Source organism: Podarcis raffonei, chromosome 13 (genome assembly GCF_027172205.1).
Source record: "Podarcis raffonei isolate rPodRaf1 chromosome 13, rPodRaf1.pri, whole genome shotgun sequence".
Classification (NCBI taxonomy): Eukaryota; Metazoa; Chordata; class Lepidosauria; order Squamata; family Lacertidae; genus Podarcis; species Podarcis raffonei.
The window spans coordinates 54426774-54449239 of record NC_070614.1 but is presented as its reverse complement, the minus strand read 5'-3'; the positions used below and the strand labels follow the sequence as shown (position 1 = coordinate 54449239).

General features: G+C 52.8%; 1 protein-coding gene across 6 annotated transcripts; it reads right to left on the bottom strand.

Annotated features, from left to right (window-relative positions):
- Window positions 1-1984: 1984 nt before the first annotated feature.
- On the bottom strand, window positions 1985-22375 carry LOC128399792 (insulin receptor substrate 1-like). Of its 6 annotated transcripts, none has more exons than XM_053361538.1 (4): window positions 21850-22375; window positions 19449-20345; window positions 12612-14288; window positions 1985-2227 (listed from the first exon to the last, which is right to left on the bottom strand). In XM_053361538.1, exons 2-4 carry the CDS (start codon window positions 19798-19800, stop codon window positions 2220-2222), a joined length of 2037 nt encoding a protein of 678 aa, XP_053217513.1. In that variant the 5' UTR covers window positions 19801-20345; window positions 21850-22375; the 3' UTR covers window positions 1985-2219. The 6 variants fall into 6 exon arrangements, with proteins under 6 accessions (XP_053217513.1, XP_053217515.1, XP_053217516.1 ...); XM_053361540.1 differs by having other exon boundaries at window positions 21909-22375; XM_053361541.1 differs by having other exon boundaries at window positions 21961-22375.
- Window positions 22376-22466: the final 91 nt, after the last annotated feature.

Here is a 22466-nt window from a genome sequence, read left to right as displayed (position 1 = left end):
ACCTCCGACAGGTGGCCAATCGCCTTCTCAATCCGGCCCACAGACGGTCTGGGAATCAGTGTGTCTTTACAGGAGTAGAATGTGTGCTTTTATTTCAAATGCACCTCTGGGTTATTTGTGGGGTGTAGGAATTCGTTCATATATTTTTGTCAAAATATAGTCCGGCCCCCCACAAGGTCTGAGGGATGGTGGACCAGCCCCCTGCTGAAAAAGTTTGCTGATCTAAAGGAACAGGGCTTCTGGTTTCTTGAATGCTGTTGTCCGAGCTAGGTGGAAACAGTGGGCCAGGCTTCTTTAGGGCTGGGGTGAAAGTTAAATTTAAAAAGAAATAAAAAGGGGGGAAAATTGTGGATTTTGCGCTGAGCTCTGTGGGGCTTAGAGGACCCCCGAAAAAGTAGGGCAGGACTGGAGAAGAAATGGCCCCTCCCGTCCCAGGAGGATCCAAATTGGGACCTTCTCCCTACCTGCAAGAGAGGAGGAGCCGCCCCATACCAGGACTGCCCCCCCAGGAACCTCCGGGGAACAGCTCTTGCTGTCAGAAAGTTCTTCCTGACACAAGAATCTCCTTTCTTTTAACTTGAAGTCACGGGTTCGAGTCCTCCCTTCCAGAGCAGCAGGAAACATGCTTGCTCCATCTTTCACGTGGCAGCCCTTAAGATACTTGATGTTGGCTCTCGTATCTCCTCTTCTCCAGGCTAAACATACCCAGCTCCTTCAACCGTTCCTCATCAGGCTTGGTTTCCACACTTTTGGTTGCCTCCTCCTGCGCCCCTTCCAACTTGTCAATGTCCTCTTTAAACTAGGGTGCCCAGAACCGGACACAGGACTCCAGGTGGGGTCTGACCAAGGCAGCATAGAGTGGGATTATTCCTTCCCTTGATCTGGACACTAGGCTTCTGTGGATGCAGCGGAGAATAGTATTAGCCTTTTTTGCCGCTGCATCACACCGTTGGCTCATGTTACGCTTGTGGTCCACCAAGACCCCCTTTCCACCCGTCCTACTGGGAAGCCAGGGATCTCCCCACCTTAAAAACTGCATGGGCCAGAGTTTGGGGGGGGTCTCAGTCCCAGGCCCACGCACCCTGCTTCCGTTGGGCCACAGCGGTTCTCAACCTGTGGGTCCCCAGATGTGGTTGGACTACAACTCCCATCATCCCTGAGCTCTGGGCCTTGCTAGCTAGGGGTGATGGGAGTTGTAGTTCAACAACATCTGGGGACCCACAGGTTGAGAAAGGCTGCATTGGGAATTTGCGAAAAGAGAAATTCAGATCCCACCTGCCTTCCTTTGGAACCACGGCTGAATCTCCGAGAGATGCCCATCCAACCTGTTTAAAAACCTTAAGAGCACAGGATTGTAGAGTTGCACGGGGCTCCCAGAGGTCATCCAGTCCAACCCGCAGGAATCTGAACGAAAGCATGCACTGGGGGGAGAACCGCCCTCCTGTGGCCCCGCTGCAACCCACCCTGGCTCCAAAAGGGGCAAGACACCCCCATTTCCTCCCCAGAACTTCACCCCACACCTCGGTTTTCCAGTTCTGAAAATCTCTTTTTATTTCCAAATACGAGAGAAGCAAATAATGCCGTCAGTTCCCAACAGCAGAGAAGTGCGAGGCGTTACGAGACGGGCCCAGGGGAGTTTCGGGGAACCCCAAAATATTCCCTCTCTCTGCAAACTGCTGCAGCGATTGGGGGGGGGTCTTCACTGGAGGGCACAGGCACTTGAGTCGGGTGGGGCGTTTGGCCACAAACAACACGGAGGCGAGACACGGGTTCAAGGCAGCTGCCTCGGAAGCAAAAAAAGCAGTACCATTTAGCATTTCTTTTTGCAAGGGGGGGACGACGACACGTGTGTATTTCCAAAGAAACTCCACCTTGCAGAATCGAATTGGGCAATTCGTTTCCCAGACTTACAGAGGTGGCCAAACACACACACCCCTCCCCAAAAAAAAACCCCACACACGCACCAACCAACCAACAAACAAACAAACACATACACATCTTTGGTGGCAAGCAGATTAGGGCACAATTCCAGAGTTCTCCCATGCGGAAGGGGGGGTAAACACCCCCAAAAAAAGGCACTTTAAGTCCAATGAACTGCGGCCAAGGGGTGGAAAAAATAGAGAAGCCAATATTGCTATAGTGCAAAAAAACCCAACAATCGTGAAAAATGATGTCGGCGACAAGGGAGGCCGGTTTGCGTATCTTCCTTGTTGGCGGAATCAGGAATCTGAAATGAGAGGAGGAGAAAAAATAAATCTGTTTCAGGCACCAGGTCAACCAAAGAAAGGAACGCAGAGATGGGCAAAAAAGAGGTTTAAGGGGAATTATTCCTCCCGGTCAGCTTTCCCCCCCAGAAACTTTGCACGTGCTCAGAGGGCCCCGTTGGCAGAAGGGTCTTGGAAGAGACCCCGGCTCAAGAGCGCAAGGCGCAACCCAGCAGCCACAGGGCATTTAGAAATTAATAATAATAAATTATTATTATTATTTATACGCCGCCCATCTGGCTGGGGTACAAATACTGTCCTTAATTCTTTTGAATGCAGAGGATAAACCCGCTATTCCAAACCCAGCCCCACAAGACCCACTCATCTCCAAAAGGGAGAGCGCTGTCCCCATAACTACATCTCTCATCAGGAAGCAGCCAAGTTTCTGGATCAACGAATAAAAAAGGAAAATACTAAAAGAAGTATTTTTTAGTATTTAGGGGGGGGAGTTGTGTGTGTGCGCCAGGATGAGACCGCAGCAAAGCTCTCCCTGGTATGAAAATTATAGTCTGGGCCCGACGGATTGGGAACAAGGTCCCAGTGTCATTAAAAAAAGAAAACCAGAAGGCCCTGCGCTGTGAGGGCCAGGTCCACTCAAGAGAAAAAAGCCTCAGAACCCAGGAGTCTTCAGGATCGGGGCCCCCTCCGGCCTCAACTGGGAAACTCGCAAGCAGGATTCGAACTCCTGGCCACTGGTAGCCCTCTCCTCACCTCCATGGATTTGTCTAGTCCTCTTTTGTGGCCATCCCCGCCTGCTGTGGCAGGGAGTTCCACAGTCTAACTCTGTGCTGCACGAAGAGGGAGTTTTCTTTTCTCTGCCCAAAAATTCTTGTTTTGTGGGGAAGAGACGTTTCTCTGTCCGTTGCGTAATGTCACCAGCTTCTATCTTGTCGCACTGAACTCGCCTTTTCTCTCAACGGAAAAGCCCCCGGGCTGCGCAGGGGAGGCACTGCCACCATCGCAGGGGCTGAAGTTTAAGGGTGGAAACTAGGGGGGGGGGAGAGACAGTGGGGGGGGGCCACAAGAAGAGCTGATGGGAAGGAAGGAAGGAAGATGAAATAGGAGGGAGGGAGGGAGAAAGAAAGAAAAAAAGACGAAGGGAGGAAGATGAAGGAAGCGAGGAAGGAAGGAAGGAAAAGAAAGGCAGGAATATGAAATAAGACGGAGGGAGGGAGGGAGGGAGGGAGGGAGGGAAAGAAAGAAGGAAGGAAAGGAACGGGAGATAAAAAGAGCAAAAGAAAGAAAGAGAAAGGAAGGAAGGAAGATGAAGGAATGAATGAAAAGGAAGATAAAGGAAGGAAGGGAGGTAGATGAAGGGAAGGAATATGAAATACAGTCATATCTTGGGTTACGAACGCTGCAGGCTGCGCATTTTCGGGTTGCGGACTGCGTCAAACCAGGGAGTACCAGAACGCTACAGAAGCGCAAAATACATCATGCGCATGCGCAGAAGTGCCAAATTGCATCATGCGCATGTGCAGGCGTGGCGCTTCAGGCTGCGAACACTGCGGGTTGCGAATGTGCCTCCTGCACAGATCATGTTTGCAACCAGAGGTATGACTGTAGGAGGGAGGGAGGGAGGGAGGATGAAAGAAAGAAAGAAAGAAAGAAAGAAAGAAAGAAAGGAAGGAAGGGAGAGAGAGAGAGAGAGAGAAAGAAAGAAAGAAAGAAAGAAAGAAAGAAAGAAAGAAAGGAAGGAAGGAAGGAAGGAAGGAAGGAAGGAAGGAAGGAAAGAAAGAAAGAAAGAAAGAAAGAAAGAAAGAAAGAAAGAAAGAGGGAGGAAGGGAGGTAGATGAAGGGAAGAGAAGGAGGCTAAAGGAAGGAAGGAAAGAAGGCAGAAAAGAAGGAAGCAGGAGATAAAGAAAAAGAACAGAAAAAAGAAAGAGGAAGGAAGATAAGGAAGGAAGGAAGGAAGGAAGGAAGGAAGGAAGGAAGGAAGCTTTTGTGGCACATCCCAAAAAAGGAACGAGTGGAAAATAGCTTAGAGGAAAAGAAGGGCAGCGCTGGATCCGTGATGGACTGCAGACTGGATGTGACTCCCAGGCCTCTCCATGTGGCCCTCGGGACCCTCTCCAAGGCCACGCCCCTGGCAGGCCTTGCTCTGCCCCTTCCTCCAGTCATTTCCCCTGGGCATTGAGCTTTGGCAGCGCGGCAGAGGATGGAGAGGGGTGTGTGCAGAAACTGTTCCCCTCGCCGTGAAGACGAGAAGGAAAGAATGGGTGATTAAAGAATGGGAGGAAGGAAGGAATTGGGGGGGGGGAGAGGAGCAGCGGAGGGGGAACCTGCCCCCCCCCCGCTCTCCAGGGACGGCAAGGCGGCCTCAGCTGTCGGAGGAAGCAGATAAATATAGAGAGGAATTTTAACAGGGCAGGTGAGGATTTGGGGAGCTGGGGAAGGATGTCTTCTCTTCAAGCCCCCAAACTGGGGGGGGGGGCATGCAAACAGGTTTCTCCCTTTCCTAGAGTGCAGCCCCCACCCTTTCCCCAACCAGATGCTTTGGTTGGGGAGGGAGGGGGGCAGCCACCTACGATATTCACACTTACCGCAATGGGATCTCAACATGCGCCCATTTCACAGCTGGGGAAAACCGAGGCTAAAAAAGTGGGACTTGCTCCTTTGTGGGCCAGCAGAGAGATCCCGCTCTGGAAATAATCTGGTGGGGGCAGGAGGGGACAGCCAAGGAACGATAGGAGATTTCGGGCAGATAAAAGTACTTTTTCGCAGGGACTACGGAACTCCCTCCCACAGGAGGGCTGTAAAAGAGGACTGGGCAAATTCATAGAGGGGAGGGCTTTCGCAATTTGAGGCAGTGGTGTTTCTGAATACTTGTTCCTGGAAACCGCAGGAAGGGAGAGTGCCGGTCTTGTGTGCGAATCCTGCTTTCGGTGTTCACCTGATGGGCATCTGGTTGTGGCCGCTGTGAGAAGAGGGTGCTGGTCTAGAGGGGACCCCTTTGGTCTGATCCTGCAGGCTGTTGAAGAAATCTAAGAACTGACACCTCTCTCTTAAAAGCAGGAAATAGTTTGTATTATGTCTCTGGAGAGGTGGGGGGGGGAAATATGGGGCTGGGTGATTAAAGCCTGAAATAACAGAGGGCCTCAATACCTTAAGGACCCCTTCTCCCCATACGTAGCACCCCGGATCCTGCACTCTTCTACATCCCCTCCACCCCAGAGGGCGGCAACAAGAGAGCAGGGCCTTTTCGGTGGTGGCTCCCATGCTCTCCATAGAGGGGCTCGCTATATTTAGACACCAGGCAAAAACATTTCTCTTCAGAAGAATCGCAGATGAAGATGATGGATTTTTTGGAGCTGGCCGACCTGACCGGAAGAGTCCGCGACCAGAAGGAGGAGGAGTATCAGGAAGAGTGGGTTAAATTTAATTTAGTTAAATATGCTAAGTTAAATTAACTGAAAACAGCTTGCGGATACCTAATTGGCTTAGGATTTTATTTATGTTAAAGGATGAATTAATATGTTTAATTTCATAATGTGAAGATCTAAGGGTGTTATTGTTTAAGTTAAATTTTATAAGAACTGTGATTTGGAAAACCGTTAAAAGGACATGCAATGAAATTCAACCAAGGGGAAGCGAGGAAGTCACTTAACAATGTTAATAAGTGTAATTTTCAGTAAGGCTATGATTTATGTTTGTCTGTCTTACGTGTTTGTTTATAATGTTGTGAAAACCAATAAAAAAAATTTGAAAAACATTTTTTTTCCCTCTTCAGTGGCCTTTGGCCGTGAAATAATCTATGGCCTATTAGAGCTGGGGACTGTTATTATGATTATTTTATTATTTTATTATTAGGCTTCATTATGTGCACTATGTTTTATTATTATGCTGTTATGCTTTTTATTACGGCGCTCTGCAAAATGTGTTCTTAATGTTGTACACCGACCTGGGATCGTTTGATAAAGGGCAGTATATAAATGGAATATATTATATTATTATTATTATTATTATTATTATTATTATTATTAGGCGGCCAGGGCAACAGCCCTGTCCCCCATTCCACCCACTCCATATTTCTCCCAGGCAACTGTCATTCTCTGGCGGGCCGCCTCTGAAGCAGGAAGTAATACAAAGGCAATTAAATTATAATTATTAATTAATCAATCCATCTGTTGTGGCAAGCAGCAGCCTTGGGTAGAGGCCCATGAGACTGGTGTAAGTCACCTTTAAAAGCCCCCAAAGCAAGCCAGTGACTAACACCCACATCATGTGTCGGGGAGTTCCGCATGCTAAGCAGAGCACAAAGGCCTCAGAGAGGGAGGAAAAAGCCTCTTTTTGTGCTACTCCTGCATGGTTTTCCCCACTCCAGTCTCCGAAGCCCAAATGCTTCTGCCGGTCATCCGAGGGGAGACCCCCACCCTAATTCTGTCCAGGGATCTTGGCCCTGCCAAGGTGGCCTTCAACGTAAACCTTAAGCATTCACAGCTGTGAAAACACCTCTCCAAATTAGAGACCTGAAGTTAAGACGGGGAAGGAGGCCGGCCAAGATTTTTCAACCCACGGCCAGCTCCACTGTTTGCAATGCCAGAGGCAGTGGTTAGAGCGCCGGACCAGAACCTGGGAGAGACCAGGGTTCAAATCGCGCCCCTCAGCCAGGAAGTTCACTGGGTGGCCCCTGCCCAACTAGCCCGCCTCACACGGATGTTGTGGGGATTAAATGAGGGGGGAGAGGACCGCATACGAAGAGCCTGCTGCATTAGTCCAACGGCCCCTCTGGTCCCGCAGTGGTCCGTGGCAAGCCTGCAAGCAGGATTCGAACACAAGACCCCCTCTCTCTTCCCTGCAGCTTCCAGCACCTCCACAAATTTGTCTTCTAAAGCTATCTGGGCAGCTGGCCGGGGCTGCTTGCTGTGGCAGGGAGTTCCGCAGGTTAACCACGTGGTTCTTTTTGATCTGCCCGTTCAGGTTTTGTGAGGTGCCCACGAGTTTGAGTGCCGCACGAGAGGAAGGAATACTTTCTTCCATCTTTAAGTTTACAAATTTCTGCACCTACTTGAGCTCCCTGGGGATCTAATTTGCAATTGAATAAGTGAATATGCAGAAATTGGACAGGGTGCTGTGTGGCGCCCTAGCTCAGCCCAAATACAGAGCCAGGCTTGGCTGCACACCTGCTTGGCATGCAGAAGGCCCCATGCTTCATTTCCCGACAGCATTTCCAGGTACCCCCTGCCTGAAACCCTGGAGAGCTGCTGCAGCTGCCGGCCAGTGTCTGGAATATTGCGCTAGGGGGAACCCAAGTGTCTGGCTGGGCAAGGGCTGCAGTTCAGTAGCAGAGCGCTTCCTAGGCCTGCAGAAGGTTGCAGGATTCAGTCCTGCACTGCGCCCACGCTGGCAAGGTGCCACACCTGCTGCCAGCCTGTGTCTGCAATATTGAGCTACCCGTGACTCTGTTGGCCTGCCTCGGGAGAATGACGTCCCTCTCCTCCCCGCACGAGGAGAGCACAGGGACCGCAAACTGGGACACCTGGGTACATCGCCAGGAGTAATTCCGGACCGCGTTGTGCCACCAGGTGAGCCTCGTGCCAGGTGCGCCGCCAGGTAGGCGGCTGATAAGGCAAAGCAAACATGCCCCAGGCCTCGCAGGGAGGTTTGGAAATCACTGTGGTTAAGGAAGAAGTCTTGACTCAGGCCAAAAACCAACGTTTTTCTCGCTGGGCAGAATAGGGGAGATGATGGCCTGTTTCCCAAAATTTCCCAAAATTGCAGGAAAACGCTTAAAGGAGTTTAGAGGGAAGGCGAACAAATGGTGGCGTTGTAGAAGTTTGCAAAATTATGCCCGGCAGGGAGAAAAGGGATGGAGGGGGCCGTTTTCTGCCCTCTCTTGTAAGACTCGAACTCGTGAGCATCACACACAGCTGAATTTTGGAAGATGTAGGGGGGGAAAGATATTTCAGTTGGGGTGTATGACGGATAATGGCTGGAAGCAGCCCTGTTTAGGGAAGATTTAATGTTTAATAGGTAATTGTATTTTTATATTCTGTCAGAAGCCGCCCAGAGTGGCTGGGGAAACCCGGCCAGATGGGTGGGGCATAAATAATAAATAATAATAATAATAATAATAATAATAATAATAATAATAATTCTCTCATTGTTTAATTGGTAGATTTCTCTGGCATTTATTTTCAGGAAGGGGGGGTACAGTAAAACCCCAAATGGGTGATCAAGACGAAATTTTACTCAATAAATTTATTTTAGAAGTTTACAGAGCCATGACATTTATAAATTTTAATTAACTGACTGCCTGTTTTTATGTTCTTTGTGTGCTGTGTTAGTTTTATGATGTTAGCCGCCCTGAGCCCGGCTGCGGCCGGGATAAAAATAAAAAATTATCATCATTATTATTATTATTATTATTAATGAGATTTCAGAGGTGATTGCTAACAACACCTGCTCTTTATTACTTATTAAAATGTATGTCTGCAAAAAAGAAGGGGGGAAAGAAAATGTTGGGAAGATGAAAGAAAGCACGCGGTTGAACTACGGAACTCATGTCCACTGGAAACAGTGACAGCCACCGACCTGGGGGGCTTCCGAAGAGGATGGAACAAACCTATGGAGGAGGAAGAGGAGAGGGCTCTCGATGGCTACTAGCAAAGCTGTCAACGTTTCCCTTTTTTTAATAGGGAAATTCCCTTTTTCCGAATAGGATTCCTCGCAAGAAAAGGGGAAAGTTGACAGCTATGCTGCTAGCTTTGAGACAAATCAGGAAGGCTGCAATTTTTGAAAAATACCTAGCTGCGCCAGAAGCGCAGTACCTGCACCCGGGACCCTTTCAACCTACAATTCTATGGGGCAGACTCTCCTTCGCTGGAGGTTTTAAGTAAGAGGCTGGGTGGCCCCCCGTCGCCGGCGGCTCTGTAGCTGTGACTCCTGCTCCGAAAGGGGGCTGGTCTGGATGACCCTTCTGGGGAGGGGGGTCCCCTCCCAGCAGTTCTACGGCCCCGATCTAGCCAAGGGGGGTGCCTCAGGGTTCTGTCCTCTCCCCCATGCTTTTCAACATCTACATGAAGCCGCTGGGAGAGATCATCAGGGGGTTTGGACTGGGTGTCCATCAATATGCGGATGATACCCAGCTCTACCTCTCTTTCAAATCAGAACCAGTGAAGGCGGTGAAGGTCCTGTGTGAGTGTCTGGAGGCGGTTGGAGGATGGAGGCGGCTAACAGTTTGAGGCTGAATCCTGACAAGACAGAAGGACTGTTTTGGGGGGACAGGAGGCGGGCAGGTGTGGGGGATTCCCTGGTCCTGAATGGGGCAACTGTGCCCCTGAAGGACCAGGTGTGCAGCCTGGGAGTCATTTTGGACTCACAGCTGTCCATGGAGGCGCAGGTCAGTTCTGTGTCCAGGGCAGCTGTCTGTCAGCTCCATCTGGTACGCAGGATGAGACCCTCCCTGCCCACAGACTGTCTCGCCAGAGTGGTGCATGCTCTGGTTATCTCCCGCTTGGACTACTGCCATGCGCTCTACATGGGGCTACCTTTGAAGGTGACTCGGAAACTGCAAATAATCAAGAACGCGGCAGCCAGACTGGGGACTGAGAGACCATATAACACCGGTCCTGAAAAACCTACATTGGCTCCCAGTACGTTTCCGAGCACAATTCAAAGTGTTGGTGCTGACCTTGAAAGCCCTAAAGGGCCTCAAAGACCCAGTATACCTGAAGGAGCGTCTCCACCCCCATCGTTCTACCTGGACACTGAGGTCCAGCTCTGAGGGCCTTCTGGCGGTTCCCTCCCTGCGAGAAGTGAGGTTACAGGGAACCAGGCAGAGGGCCTTCTCGGTGGTGGCACCCGCCCTGTAGAATGCCCTCCCATCAGAAGTCAAAGAGAATAACAACTACCAGACTTTTAGAAGACATCTAAAGGCAGCCCCGTTTAGGGAAGCTTTTAATGTTTAATAATTATTGTATTTTAATATTCTGTTGGAATCCGCCCAGAGTGGCTGGGAAAACCCAGCCAGATGGGCGGGGTATAAATAATTATTATTATTATTATTATTATTATTATTATTATTATTATTATTAAGGGACCTCCAAGCCACTGTGTCAAAGGAGAAGCACCCACCCCCAGCTCTAGGGACATGGAGGGCTTCCAAGCTGGGAGCAGCAGTGACCTTTCTCTCCCTAACCCAAAAAACACTGCATGTTTCTCAGTCCTGTCAGGCTAGGAATAGACTTTTAACAGCCCCTAGTAAATGGTTCCGCGAAAAGCCTGCCTATTTACCCGGCAGAGGATCAGCCAAGGAAAGGAGAGTCTCTCCCTGTCAGCAGGTTTCGTAGAATCTCTGAATTGTAAAGTTGGAAGGGGCACCCAGGGGCCATCTAGTCCAACCCGCCCCCCGCAATGCAGAAATTGCGGCTGATGAATCTCGTGACAGGTGGCCACCCAACCTCTGTTTAAATGCCTCATCCGCACCACGCCTTTAAAGCAGAATCTCACAGCTTTAAGCAGACACGGCTCCCCCCCAGAAAATCCTGGGAATTGTAGTTTGTTCAGGGTGCATTCTGGGAATTGTAGTTCGTTGAGGGTGCCAAGAGGAGACCCGTATTCTCGTCCCTGAGGTTCCCAGGGAAGAGGAATTGCAGGTCTGCGAGGGGATTAAGGGAGTCTCCTCAAAAACCCCAGGAGCTTTCACAAAGCGTGACTCCCAGAATCCTTTGCGGCCAGGGGCGTTTATTGGTTTGTGTCTTAATTCTCATTTTTATTACATGTTTTGTGTTTTTACCTACGTGTTTTTATGCTGTGAACTGCCCCGAAATGGAGGCAAATTGAACAAATAATGAAACAGAACAGCCGAACTTTAAACGGATGAAGCCGTCCTCGCACCCCGACCCAAGAATCCTCTTCGCCACGCTGCAGAGAATGGCTGCATGACATATTGATAGATCGCCGAAAACCAGTTTGAAGTCCACATCGTGATATCGGTTTCATAGTTTTGGACCTTGCAATATATCACGTATCAGGATGTGTGTCAGGGCTGCGCGACATATATCCTCCAAAACTGGTTTCAGGCCAGTATAGCGATATCAGTTTCCTAATATTTGATCTGGAGATATATTGCAAATCGTGATGTGTGTGTGCTTTGCAAAAACCACAAAGTGGGGGAAACCGTGAAGCCAGCAAATGTCTCTATGTAGCTCTGTCCTTATTTCAGATACTGCGATACAGCGCTACCTTGGTTCTCAAACGCCTTGCTGGTTCCCAAATGCCAAAAACCTGGAAGTGTTCCAGTTTTCAAAAAAAATTCAGAAGCCGAACGTCTAATGCAGCTATCGGATATTGTTTCCGGGGCGCCTGCACCAATTAGAAGCTGCACCTTGGTTTTCGAACATTACGGAAGTCAAATGGACTTCTGGGACGGATTAAGTTTGGCAGCACTTTTGTTTTCGCTACTTATTTTGCATTTTTGAGGCTTTTTCGGTTAATTTGTTTTTGTGACTGTGTGGAACCCAGTTCAGCTACTGATCGATTGATTGCGTGACTGCGGAACAATGACTATCATCACTGCAGGTAAGAATTTTTGTTTAATTTTCATCATCTACAATGCTGCCTTATTTATTTCATAGTACAGTACATTGTTGATTGCTTTCATTTTATGGATCAATGGTCTCGTTAGATAGTAAAATTCATGTTAAACTGCTCTCTTAGGGGTTGTTTTTAGAAGTCTGGAACGGATCAATCCATTTTGCATTACTTTCTATGGGAAAACGTGCCTCGGTTTTGGAACGCTTTGGTTTTGGAACGGACTTCCGGAACTGATAAGAGTTTGAGAACTAAGGTACCACTGTACAGTGGTACCTCTGGATGCAAACGGGATCCATTCCGGAGCCCCGTTTGCATCCTGAAGCGAATGTAACACACGTCTGCGCATGTTGCCACTTCTGCGCATGCGCATGACATCATTTTAAGCGTCTGTGCATGCGTGAGCAGCGAAACCCGGAAGTAACGCGTTCCGTTACCTCCGGATCACTGCGGAGCGCAACCTGAAAATGCTCAACCTGAAGTGTATTCATCCTGAGGTATGACTGTACGGTGGTACCTCTGGTTACGTACTTAATTCGTTCCGGAGGTCCGTTCTTAACCTGAAACTGTTCTTAACCTGAAGCACCACTTTAGCTAATGGGGCCTCCCGCTGCCGCCGTGCAATTTCTGTTCTCATCCTGAAGCAAAGTTCTTAACCCAAGGTACTATTTCTGGGTTAGCGGAGTCTGTAACCTGAAGCGTCTGTAACCTAAGGTACCACTGTATACCAATATATTGCTATGTTTAGATGGTGATACAGACATGCTGTTGAAAACCAGGTACCTGCCCCGCCTTCCCGCCGCCACCACTCACCTGCCCCCTCTGAGCTCGCCTTCTGCCCCCGAAGCTCCCCAGAACGGTGGAAGTCAATGCTGGCATAGCTGTGGATCACTCCAGGTGGGGCGGGCACCGCTGGCAGCCGCAGGACAGGCGCCGCCTCATTCGCCAGGTCCAAGTCGATGTAGTTCAGGCCTGGCTCGACTTGCGCCTCTCCAGCCTGGGGCCCCACCCCATTCCTCTCCGCCTCGGGGAACGTCTCGGAGCAGTGACGCCTCCTCCCTTGCGTGCGGGCACGTACCAGCCGGGCCCCGGGCGCCATCTCGGCGTAGTTGTCAGATGCCGATGGGGCGAGTCCCTCTGGCGCAGCCCCGGCCGACATGTTGATGTAGTCTGCGGCCGCCCAGGACCCGAACTCGATGCTGACGTACTCGCCAGCGCTGCGGGGCGGCGCTGCCGCTTCCCGGCAGGCGAAGAGGGTCCGGGAGTGTCCGCCCGCCTCCTCCAGGCTGTCGGAGCTTGTGGACGAGGACCCGGAGAGGTGGCGGGGGTCGAAAGGGCGCAGTGTGGCCCCCGGGACGTGCTTGAAGGAGCGGGGCAGGGAGAAGAAGGGGGCGCCGCCGGGCAGGGGGCTGCGCTCCGGCGGGGTGCTGGAAGCCGAGTGACTGGCGGACGACATATCCATGTAGTCGCCGCCGGCGGGGGATTTCGCCCACCGGGCCGCGCCGTCCGGGGAGCTGCCGCCACTGGGGGACATCAGCATGTAGCCTCCTTGCTCGTGGGACGGGGAGGCGCTGCCCGGTGCCATGGGCACATAGCCGCGGTCCTCCGTGGGCACGCCAGGCAGCATGGCCATATAGCCGGGGTCGGACCCGCGGAGGTTGAGGCCTTCCGGGTAGCTGGCGGAGACGGCGGGCGGCTTCCTCCGCGTCAGGGCCTCCTTCTCCAGCGCCACCGGGGGCAGAGAGGCTCGCTTGTTGGCTTCCGCTGCCGCCGCCCAACGCGCCAGCGAGGTGCTGTCCGGGGATGCCCTCTTGCCCATGGTGACGTAGTCTAGCTCGCCTCCCACCAGCAGGTAGGCCAGGGGGTCGGGCGTCCTGGCAGGACGGCACTCGCCAGGGCTGGAACCGCCTTCGTCCGACGAGACGGCACTGCAGTCGCTCAGGGAACTTGGCTTCCGTGGCCCGGGCACCTTCTGCGCCCCAGGCACGTGGGGAAGGCAAGGGGTGCTCTCCGGACGCGGGCGCCAGAGGAAGGTGCCCTGGGCGGCTGGAGGGTTCCCTGGGTGCTGCCGCCGGGGCGGTACCGAGATGGGCGTGGAGGCCAGCGGCTGGCTCTTGGCACGGACCCGGAAGTCGTCGCTCAGGGCCTTCATGGCCTCCAGGATGGTCTCGTGCATGTTCTGCGCCACCACCAGGTCCTCCACCTGCATCCACAACTCGCCGGGCCCCGTGGTGGCCGAGCGCCCAACCTCCATGAAGAAGTAGTTCTCCGAGTGGCCGCAGCGGCGGACGCTGAGCAGCTGCAGGACCACGGCAGCCACGTCCGAGTTCAGCCGGACAAAGTCGATGGTCTTCTCCGTCAGGCAGAGGAGGTAGACGCCGGCCAAGTTGCGCGTGTGGCCCAGGCCCCGGGGGCGCAGGCTGACCTGCCAGACCTCCTTGAAGGGCGGGCGGGGGGAGGAGGCAGAATCGCGGCCGAGGGGGGCATTTCCTGCGAGGGGGGGGAACGAAAGAGGAAAAGGCGAGTGAGAAGGAGGCCATTGAGTCAGCTGCAATTGCTGCCTTGCAGGGGGTTGGGCTGGATGACCTTTGAGGGTCCCCCTCCCAGCTCTTCTGTGATTTTGCAAAGGAATAATTGTACAGGGGGAAAGTACCTCTGAAGGTCTTTTGGCCAACTCCCTGCAAGGCAGTAATCTCAACTAAAGCATACATGACGGTGCATAGGGAAATTCCTCTCTCATAACTCAGAAGGCACACCAACCAAGATGAGTATTGGAGGAGGGTTCAGGACAACCACAGAATTGTAGAGTTGGAACGGGTTCCAAGGGTCATCTAGTCCAACCCGCTGCAACGCAGGGATTTTTCACCCAAGGTGGGGCTCAAACCCACAACCCTGAAATGCAAGGGTCTTGTATCCCAGCTCATAGTAGCAGGAGACAGTCCAGGTCCAGGCCAGGTGGAAATGAGCAGAGGCACTGCAGTCGAATCCCGGACAGACGGCCATCCCACCTCCGCTTAGAAACCAACGAATCATAGACTTGCAAGTTGGAAGGGGTCCCTGAGGGTCATCTAGCTCAACCCCCTCCAGCAAGGCAGGAATCCTGTCCGCAGCCGTCTCTGGGTGGCCGCAAACTACCAACCTTCTGGTTAAAAGCGAGATGCACTGACCCTGGACAAAGAAAAGGAAGCGCACAGTTGGCCTGTGGAACTCCCTGCCACAGGAACCAGGCGTGACCACCAACCTAGGGGATGGGAGAAATTCACAGAGGAGGAGAGAGCTACTGAAGGTGACTAAGCCACGAGGGCTATGCCCTGTCCTCCACAATTGGGCGCTTCCGAGGACCAGCTGCTGGACGCCGCAGGAGGGGAGAGTCGCTCTCGCACTTGGACCCCGCAGGATCTGGCCATGTGGCAAGGAGTGCTTTGGTTATTCAGTGGGCTGGAGGGGGGGGAGGAGGACAATGGGTGGGGGGCACAGAAGGTGAAGGCAGTGGGCGGATGGAAAGAGAAACGGGTAAACAGACCCAAAAACAGCCGGGCGCCCTGGCAACAACCGCCGTGCGCGCGTCACCTGGAAAGGAAGGAGAGGGACCGGTTGCCAGGGAGATTGTGGCAGGATAATTCAAAGCCCCCCCCCTCGCCAACCTGAGGTTAACTCCGGGGTTCGGGAGAGAGCAAATGTTTAAGCTAAGCAGTTTTGGGAAAAAGTCAAGGGGGGAGAGGACAGAAGATGCTCTGAAAGGTGTTGCATGTTCAGCTGTGAATCACAGACACCCCCCCAGTTCCCAAAGTAGGGGGGACAACAGGATTTAATAGGGGGGTTGTGCCAAGAGGTAAGGGGGCGGCAGTGGGGCGTTGGAGGTGTATAATCCGAGGAGTGCAGAGTCGGAAGGGGCACCCAAAGCACATCTAAACCAACCCCCCTCTTGGAAAGCCGGAGTCGCAGCAGACATCGCAAATTGCACCAGACTTCGATTAATGGACTCCGCAGAAGTGGATAAAATGACAGGAAGGATTCGAAACCTGCGGGACCAGAGATTCACAGAAGGTTGGAAGAAATATACGAATTATTTGAAGAGTCACTGCAATCCACAAATCACGCTAGTAGGACTACAAGAGGATTTGCAAGGAGAAATATATATGAAACATTGCAAAGTAGAGAATGAATAAAGATATTAGTTATGAGATTTAAATGTAAGAAATGTATACGATTGGAAAATTTTCAGATGTAATCGATGGAAGTCAAAAAACCCGTACAAGATGTAAAAGTATGTTTAATTGCTGCTGAAAATGATATGTTAAAAAAACTGATGAAAATTAAAAAAAATGACGACCAGGCTTCGGAAAGCTGGCTGCAGCTGGGTTGCGCTCGCGCCTTTCGCCCGGCCGATTAAATCACGCTGGGTTTTTAATAAATGCGCAGTTACCCATTGCCGCTTTTGAGTTTTATCATTCGCTTCCTTCACAGGCCAAGGGCAAAAGCACCGCTCAGGATAATGGGTTTTCTGCAAGGGGCGCTGAGGATGGGGTTGTGGGATCAAGGTGTGTATGAGGGGGTAGCTCCTCGCCCCCCCTACAAAAAAAGAAAAAAAAAGGGAACTGCTGGTCTGGACCCAGAACTCCCTGTGTGCCAGGAGAACCCAGGAGTCCTGGGGCCTGCCTCTCTCTCTCTCTCTCCCAGGAAAATCAGCCTCCCCCCCCCCCGCAAGGAATAGTATGGGGGGGGGAGAGGAGAGAGAGAACATTATGTACCAGGCGGCGCATACCAGCTGCGCACACAAACATACATCTCCAACACCGCAAGCTGCAAAATTGGAAAAAGGGAAAGAGGTTTTGCAAGGAAGAAGCGCTCACATCCAGAATAATTCTTGCAAGGGGAGAATGTTTTGGGTTTGGGCGACACCCCTGCGCGCCCCGTCGGGAGCAAAGTTCAGGGCAGGCTCACACCCGCCGAGGCCAGCGTTTGGCACAGGACCCTCCTGACCCAGTTCCAAGGTTTGCCCACAGCCAGTTCCCTCCTCCCTGGCAGGCCGGCTCCGCATGCCACGCCTGCAAGCGCTTCTGGGCCAGGATACGGCTGGCTGGGCTGCAGAGATCTAGCCCAAAGGTCCCGGGAAAACCTTTGCTCCCAAAGCAGCCTCAAGCCGGGGGGAGGAGAGGGACGCCATTATCCCGAGACAGGTCAAGCGAGCCATGGGTAGCTCAATATTGCATGCACTGGCTGGCAGCTGCGCTTGCACCTCACCAGGGTGGGTGTATTGCAGGATTGAATCCTGCAACCTTCCGCAGGTCTAGCAAGCACTCTGCTACTGAACTGCAGCCCTTGCCCAGCCAGACACCTAGCGCAATATTGCAGACACTGGCCGGCAGCAGCTGTCCAGGGTTTCAGGCAGGGGGTACCTGGAAATGCTGTCGGGAAATGAACCATGGGGCCTTCTGCATGCCAAGCAGGTGTGCAGCCAAGCACCCTAGGAACAAATCAAGGTTCTATCCTTCATCGTTCTGGATTAAATAAATTAATAATAATAATAATAATAATATAATGAGGACATAGGAAGCGGGTGCCAAGACAGAATCTAGGTCCATCTAGCTGGATATTGTCTACACTGGCCGGCAGCCTCCCTGGCCCAGGCCAATGAACGGCGCCTGCAAAGCAACAAGACCCTGGGAGCAAGAAGGAAATAAATAGCTTGATCAACTAGCAGGGGGTAAACAAAAAAGGTTATGCAGAGACCCAGGAGCAAAGAGCAATGGTTAGAGCAGCCTTCCCCTAACCTGGGACCCTCCTGCAGGCTGGGGCTGATGGGAGTTGCCGTCCAAAAAAGCTAGAGGGAACCAGGCTGGATCAGAGCACAACAAAACGGAGGGTGGCGGCATTACAGGGTGGGTAGGAGTCCCCCAGAGGCCATCTAGTCAAACCCCGTGGCCTGCAGAGGATGTGTTTGTGCTTGCCCATCTGTGAAATGGGCTCAAAGGACCTCTGAGGACCATCAGGGTGGTCTCTGCCCTGATCTTGGGCTAGGAGACTCGTTGAATCCCAGTACTGTGCAGGTGAGAGGGACCCCCAAAGGTCATCCAGCCCACCCCACTGCAATGCACCCCGTGTCTCTAGCCCTGTCACCTGCTCCCACCTGCAAGCAAGAAAAGTAGACCCCCAGGCAAGAGGTGTGTCTTTCCCAGCCCTCCCGGGATCGAACTGGGAACCTCCTGCATGCAAATAAATTGATTTATCACATTTATATCCCGTACATACCTGCCCTCCCCATTTCATGCTTGCAACAACCACCCTGTGAGGTAGGCTAGCTTAAGAGCCAGTGACTGCCCCCCCCCGCCACACCCTGGCCTCTCCCAGGTCCAGCACTCTAACCACTACGCCACACTGTCTCTCTGAAACATCTGGAGGGCACCCAGGTTGAGAAAAGCTGGCCTGGGCGTCTGAATTAAGGTGCAGAAGGTCACGTACCGCAGAGAAGCTCCATCACCCCTGTTTTTGTGGAAGAAAACTGCCCCTCAGGGAACCCCTGGAGGAAATCACAAAACCACAGATTTGGAAGGGGTTCCCAAAGGTCCTCTAGTCCAACCCGCTGCGTCGGCGGAATCGCCAGTTTAAAGGGTCGGAAAGCAAAGACACGCCTCTGCTGGTGGCCCTGGAAGAGGCCCCTGTGGGTCGCAAACGTGGGCTTGCAGGAGGAAACAGACGGCAGGTAGCTTCGGTGAGTAGAGCCTCCACAGCTCAGCAGGGTATAGCCTCTGCCACTCGTGCAGAAGGCTCCTAGTTCAACCCCTGCCAGTATTATCAGGTATGGGTCTACCCAAAACCAGAGAGCTGCTGTCCGCCTGTGTAGGCAGTACTGCGCTAAATGCACCAACGGGCCTGGAGGGGGAAGGTTTGCGGCTCGGTGGCAGGACACCTGCCTGGCATGCAGAAGGTTCAATCTCCAGGGAGGGCAGGGGAAAGACTGCCAGTCAGTACCAGGCAGTATTGAGCTAGGTGGGCCGATGGCTGACTGACTGCCAGTCAGTACCAGGCAGTACTGAGCTAAGTAGGCCGATGGCTGGCGCCGTATAAAGCTTCCTATTGCATCGCTCGTGTAAGCAAGCCACGCTTCTGGTGGGGAATTGAGGTCCCAGGGCCAGTCCCTGGAGAGCCATTGCTGCCAGCCTGTGGGGGCCATGGCCTGATCTGAACAGCAGCAGCAGCACCTTAGGAATAAATAGTAAAAAATTAAGAATACGCCCCCCCCCCAAGACATGTTTGCACGGTGGCCAAATGCCCCTTATAATTAAGAATCAAGATAGACTGCCACTGGGCCTGGAGGCTCCACAGCAGAATCAGAACAGCCCTGCTGGATCAGGCCCAGGAAGGATCAGGTCCAGTCCAGCATCCTGTCCTCACAGGGGCTGAAAAACTGCCTGTGAGAAACCAGCAAGGAGGATTTGAGCACGAGAGGAACTCAAGAGTAGCCACTGACCATTCAAATCCTGCAGCAGGGAGTTCCAGAGTTTAACTCCGCGGGTCACATGCAGGAATTCCCCCCGGCGCAGGCCAGGCTGAGTGGCATGGGTCAGGGGGCACAGCAGCTCCTCGCCATGCCACCACGATGATTGCATGCCGCCCCCCTGCCAACGTAGACCCCCCCTTCCCACTCACCCTTGGAGTGCAGCTCCACCAGCGCCGCGTACCACGCCTGCTGCTGTTCCGCGTCCTCGGCTGCCACCCCGAAGGTGCCGTCGCGCCCGTAGAGCACGATGAGGTGCCTGTGCCGGGCATCCGCCCTCTTGTTGACGTTGAGGGCACTGGCTAGCAGGTAAGTCCTCTTGGGGCGCGTGCAGAGGCCCCCCGCCCGGAACTTCTTCTCGTTCTCGTAGTACTCCAGGCGAGGGGGGCCTCGCTCGCTGCCGCGCCGCAGGACGAAGAAGCGCCGGCGGTGGGACTTCTGCTTGCGCAGGTAGCCGCACAGGTGGACGTCCGAGAAGGCGGCGTCGGCTGCGGAGGGGTCCATGGCCGCCGGGACTCTAGAAGCCCTTTGCCCAGCGCATGCCAAGGCCCGGGAGGGGGAAATTAACAGAACAGACTCTTGCTAAAGCGACAGATGGCACAGAATCATCCAGTGTGATGCCCTGAGTACCAGATTTCGGGCACCTTATGCACACAGAGAAAGAGAGGCCAGTTTTGGTGCCAGGGACAAGGCAAGCTACATCCAGAGGACCCCAGGGCACAAAGGGGGCACCGAACGAAGAGTGGCTTGCGGATTCAGGAAGGAATGGGGAAGGGGAGCCTGGCTACATGCCTGTGTAAGCAACAAGAGACCACCTTTCAGGGGTGTCGCGCGGCGGGAAGAGCAAAAGGTCCTTCTGAAGCTGTCCGGAGAGGTTCAGAGGCTCACATCCCAGGAGCAGCGGTCATTTCTTGCAAATCGGAAAGAGCCTCAGCGAATCGCTTCCAGGGCCCATCCGCCCACCAGGCTGGCACAGAATAGCTTCCCTTCTCTCAGGCTCAGGTGTCACCAGCTCCCTCCAGGTGCGAGATTTAGTTCATTGCTTCTTTCTAGAGGGAAAACATGCACACACACAAAGACGTACATGAGTGTGTCAGCCAAGTTCTTCCAAGTTGCAAAGTTACAAAATAGAAGGGAAAAACGACGGCCAGACGCCAAAAGCGTGTTTGTAACCTGGACAGTTTTTGCAACGATCTGCTCCCCCCACGCCCAAAAAAAAAACCCTTGTTTGCCTTGGAAGGAGAGTCCTTTTCCAGTAGACAAAGTCTCCTTTTCTTTTGCAAAAGCTACCGCTTGCAGTTTGATTCTAATAAAAATCACATGCGAAGAGAGCAGGAAGGGGAAAATAAATCATCGCAGTTTTTTCCATGGCAAGTGTGGTGCTCTCTTAGCAGCTGCTAAATAAAATAAAAAATGTTTGCGCTCAAACTCCCACCCCTAAAAGAAAGGGGGGGGGAATGGATTCATTGCAAAAAAAGTCTTTCAGGTGCCATTATTATTATTAATGGGATGGTAATAAGGAAGGAATGGAATCAGGTCATGTGGTCCCTTGACTGGCCAGGAGGAATGTTTATGGGTCTCTCATTAACCTGGGTTTGCCGTGGGGGGGAGAGCATTTTAATGTGCTTTCTAGGCACCCCCTCCCAGCCCAGCAGAGAACTTCTAGAGGAGTTTTTGCATCATCTCAACACTGCAAATCGGAAGGGAACTTTAACAGGGAACATCTGCTCCAAAGGGAAAAAATGTCAACCACAATCGTTGGCAAAATTTGGGATTGTGTGGCAAACTTCAGAGCTTAGTGCAAGTTTGCAAATTTCCGGATGCCCTAACGCAGAAAAAGAAAAAAATTATTTTCTTCCACTGAATAAAAAATAGGTGTTGGAACCACCGTGTTAGAGGCGGCTCTGAGCCCTAAGCAAGGAAAACAGGAGCGATTGATAACAGGGCTGAGGGACCCCAGAGAAACAAACACGTACGGCGACTCCCGACGTACCCAAGTGACACGTATACACGTGAACAGAAAATAAAAGTCGCCTTTAAACCTGCAAGATGAGGCTTCCCGAGGCATGCAGTCCGAAACGACAAAACTGGGTGAAAGGCGGGCGCGGGGGGGGGGTAGAATTGGCCAGTTTGACACACATGCGCGGAGAGGGGCGACTTTTTTTTAATTTTTGCCAAGTGTTTTGCAAGAGCGGGGGGGGGATAGGGAAAGCTGGCTTTTCAAGCGCAGAAAACGCAGCTGGCTTTTCAATAAATAAACAAGTCAAGCCTCCGATTCGCTCCCAAACCTTTTTCCAGGAGAGAGAGAGAGAGGAGGGGCGCGCGCTCCAATGGTCACCCAAGATCTGCAAGAAGAACCAGCAGAGGAAGAGAAAAATGTAGGGCGGCCAAAAACAACAACTTGCGAGTCGCTTCTGCAGCCGCCTCGAGCCAAGCAGGAAAAACAAATTTTATAAAAAGGGCTGGGGAGGAGTGCGGGGTTTAGCAAACCAGGGATTCCCCCCCCCCTCTCTCTATCCACCCGCAAACACACAGGCGCGCGCCCAAACGCACCTTCCTCTCCTTTTAAATCGCAATTAAACCTCTTGCTGCAAGGCGCAGGTGCCATTAACCTGGCCGCGGCTTGCAATCCTGCTCTCCCTTCCGCCTCTTGCCTGCGCGCACCGAAGGGCTGCAGCTGGTGGGCTTTGGGGGGGGCGCTCCACCCTTGCAAGCTGCAAGGATGACCCTGCGCCTCTTCTCTGCACACCGACCACGTGCCTCTCCTTTCTCTTCCTTCTTGCAGCAGAGAAACCAGGACCTCCTCCTCCTCGTCCACGTCTGGGGTCTTTAACTCCGCTCCCGGGTCCGCGGAGGCTGCCAGGGATTTGGAGAGGCTGGGCGCGCCCGTTACGCAGCGCGGCGCGGGCCCAGCAAGGCTCCTCCGGCCCCCCCCCCACTTTGGGCTCCCTCCCAGGCTGGTTTATCCTCATGCAAACTGCAAACAGACCCACATGCCCTGCATTTATACCCAGCACTGGCTGCAGCCGGCGGCGAGGCGGTCCTAGCGCCCGCGGGGTCTCCGGAGATGCGCGCGGCTCGCGAAGCAGAGATGCGCGCAGTTTGGCAAAAGGCGTCGACTCCCCAAGGGCCCGGCAGGGGCGGGGAATATATATATATCGCGGGGGGGG

Bases quoted from the DNA above. Each gene is read 5' to 3' on its own strand.
- LOC128399792 (XM_053361538.1), bottom strand. From the start codon at position 19,800: ATGGACCCCTCCGCAGCCGACGCCGCCTTCTCGGACGTCCACCTGTGC. The intron at 14,289-19,448 runs GTGAGTGGGAAG...CCCCCCTCGCAG, and splicing joins GGTGGAGCTGCACTCCAAGG to GAAATGCCCCCCTCGGCCGC.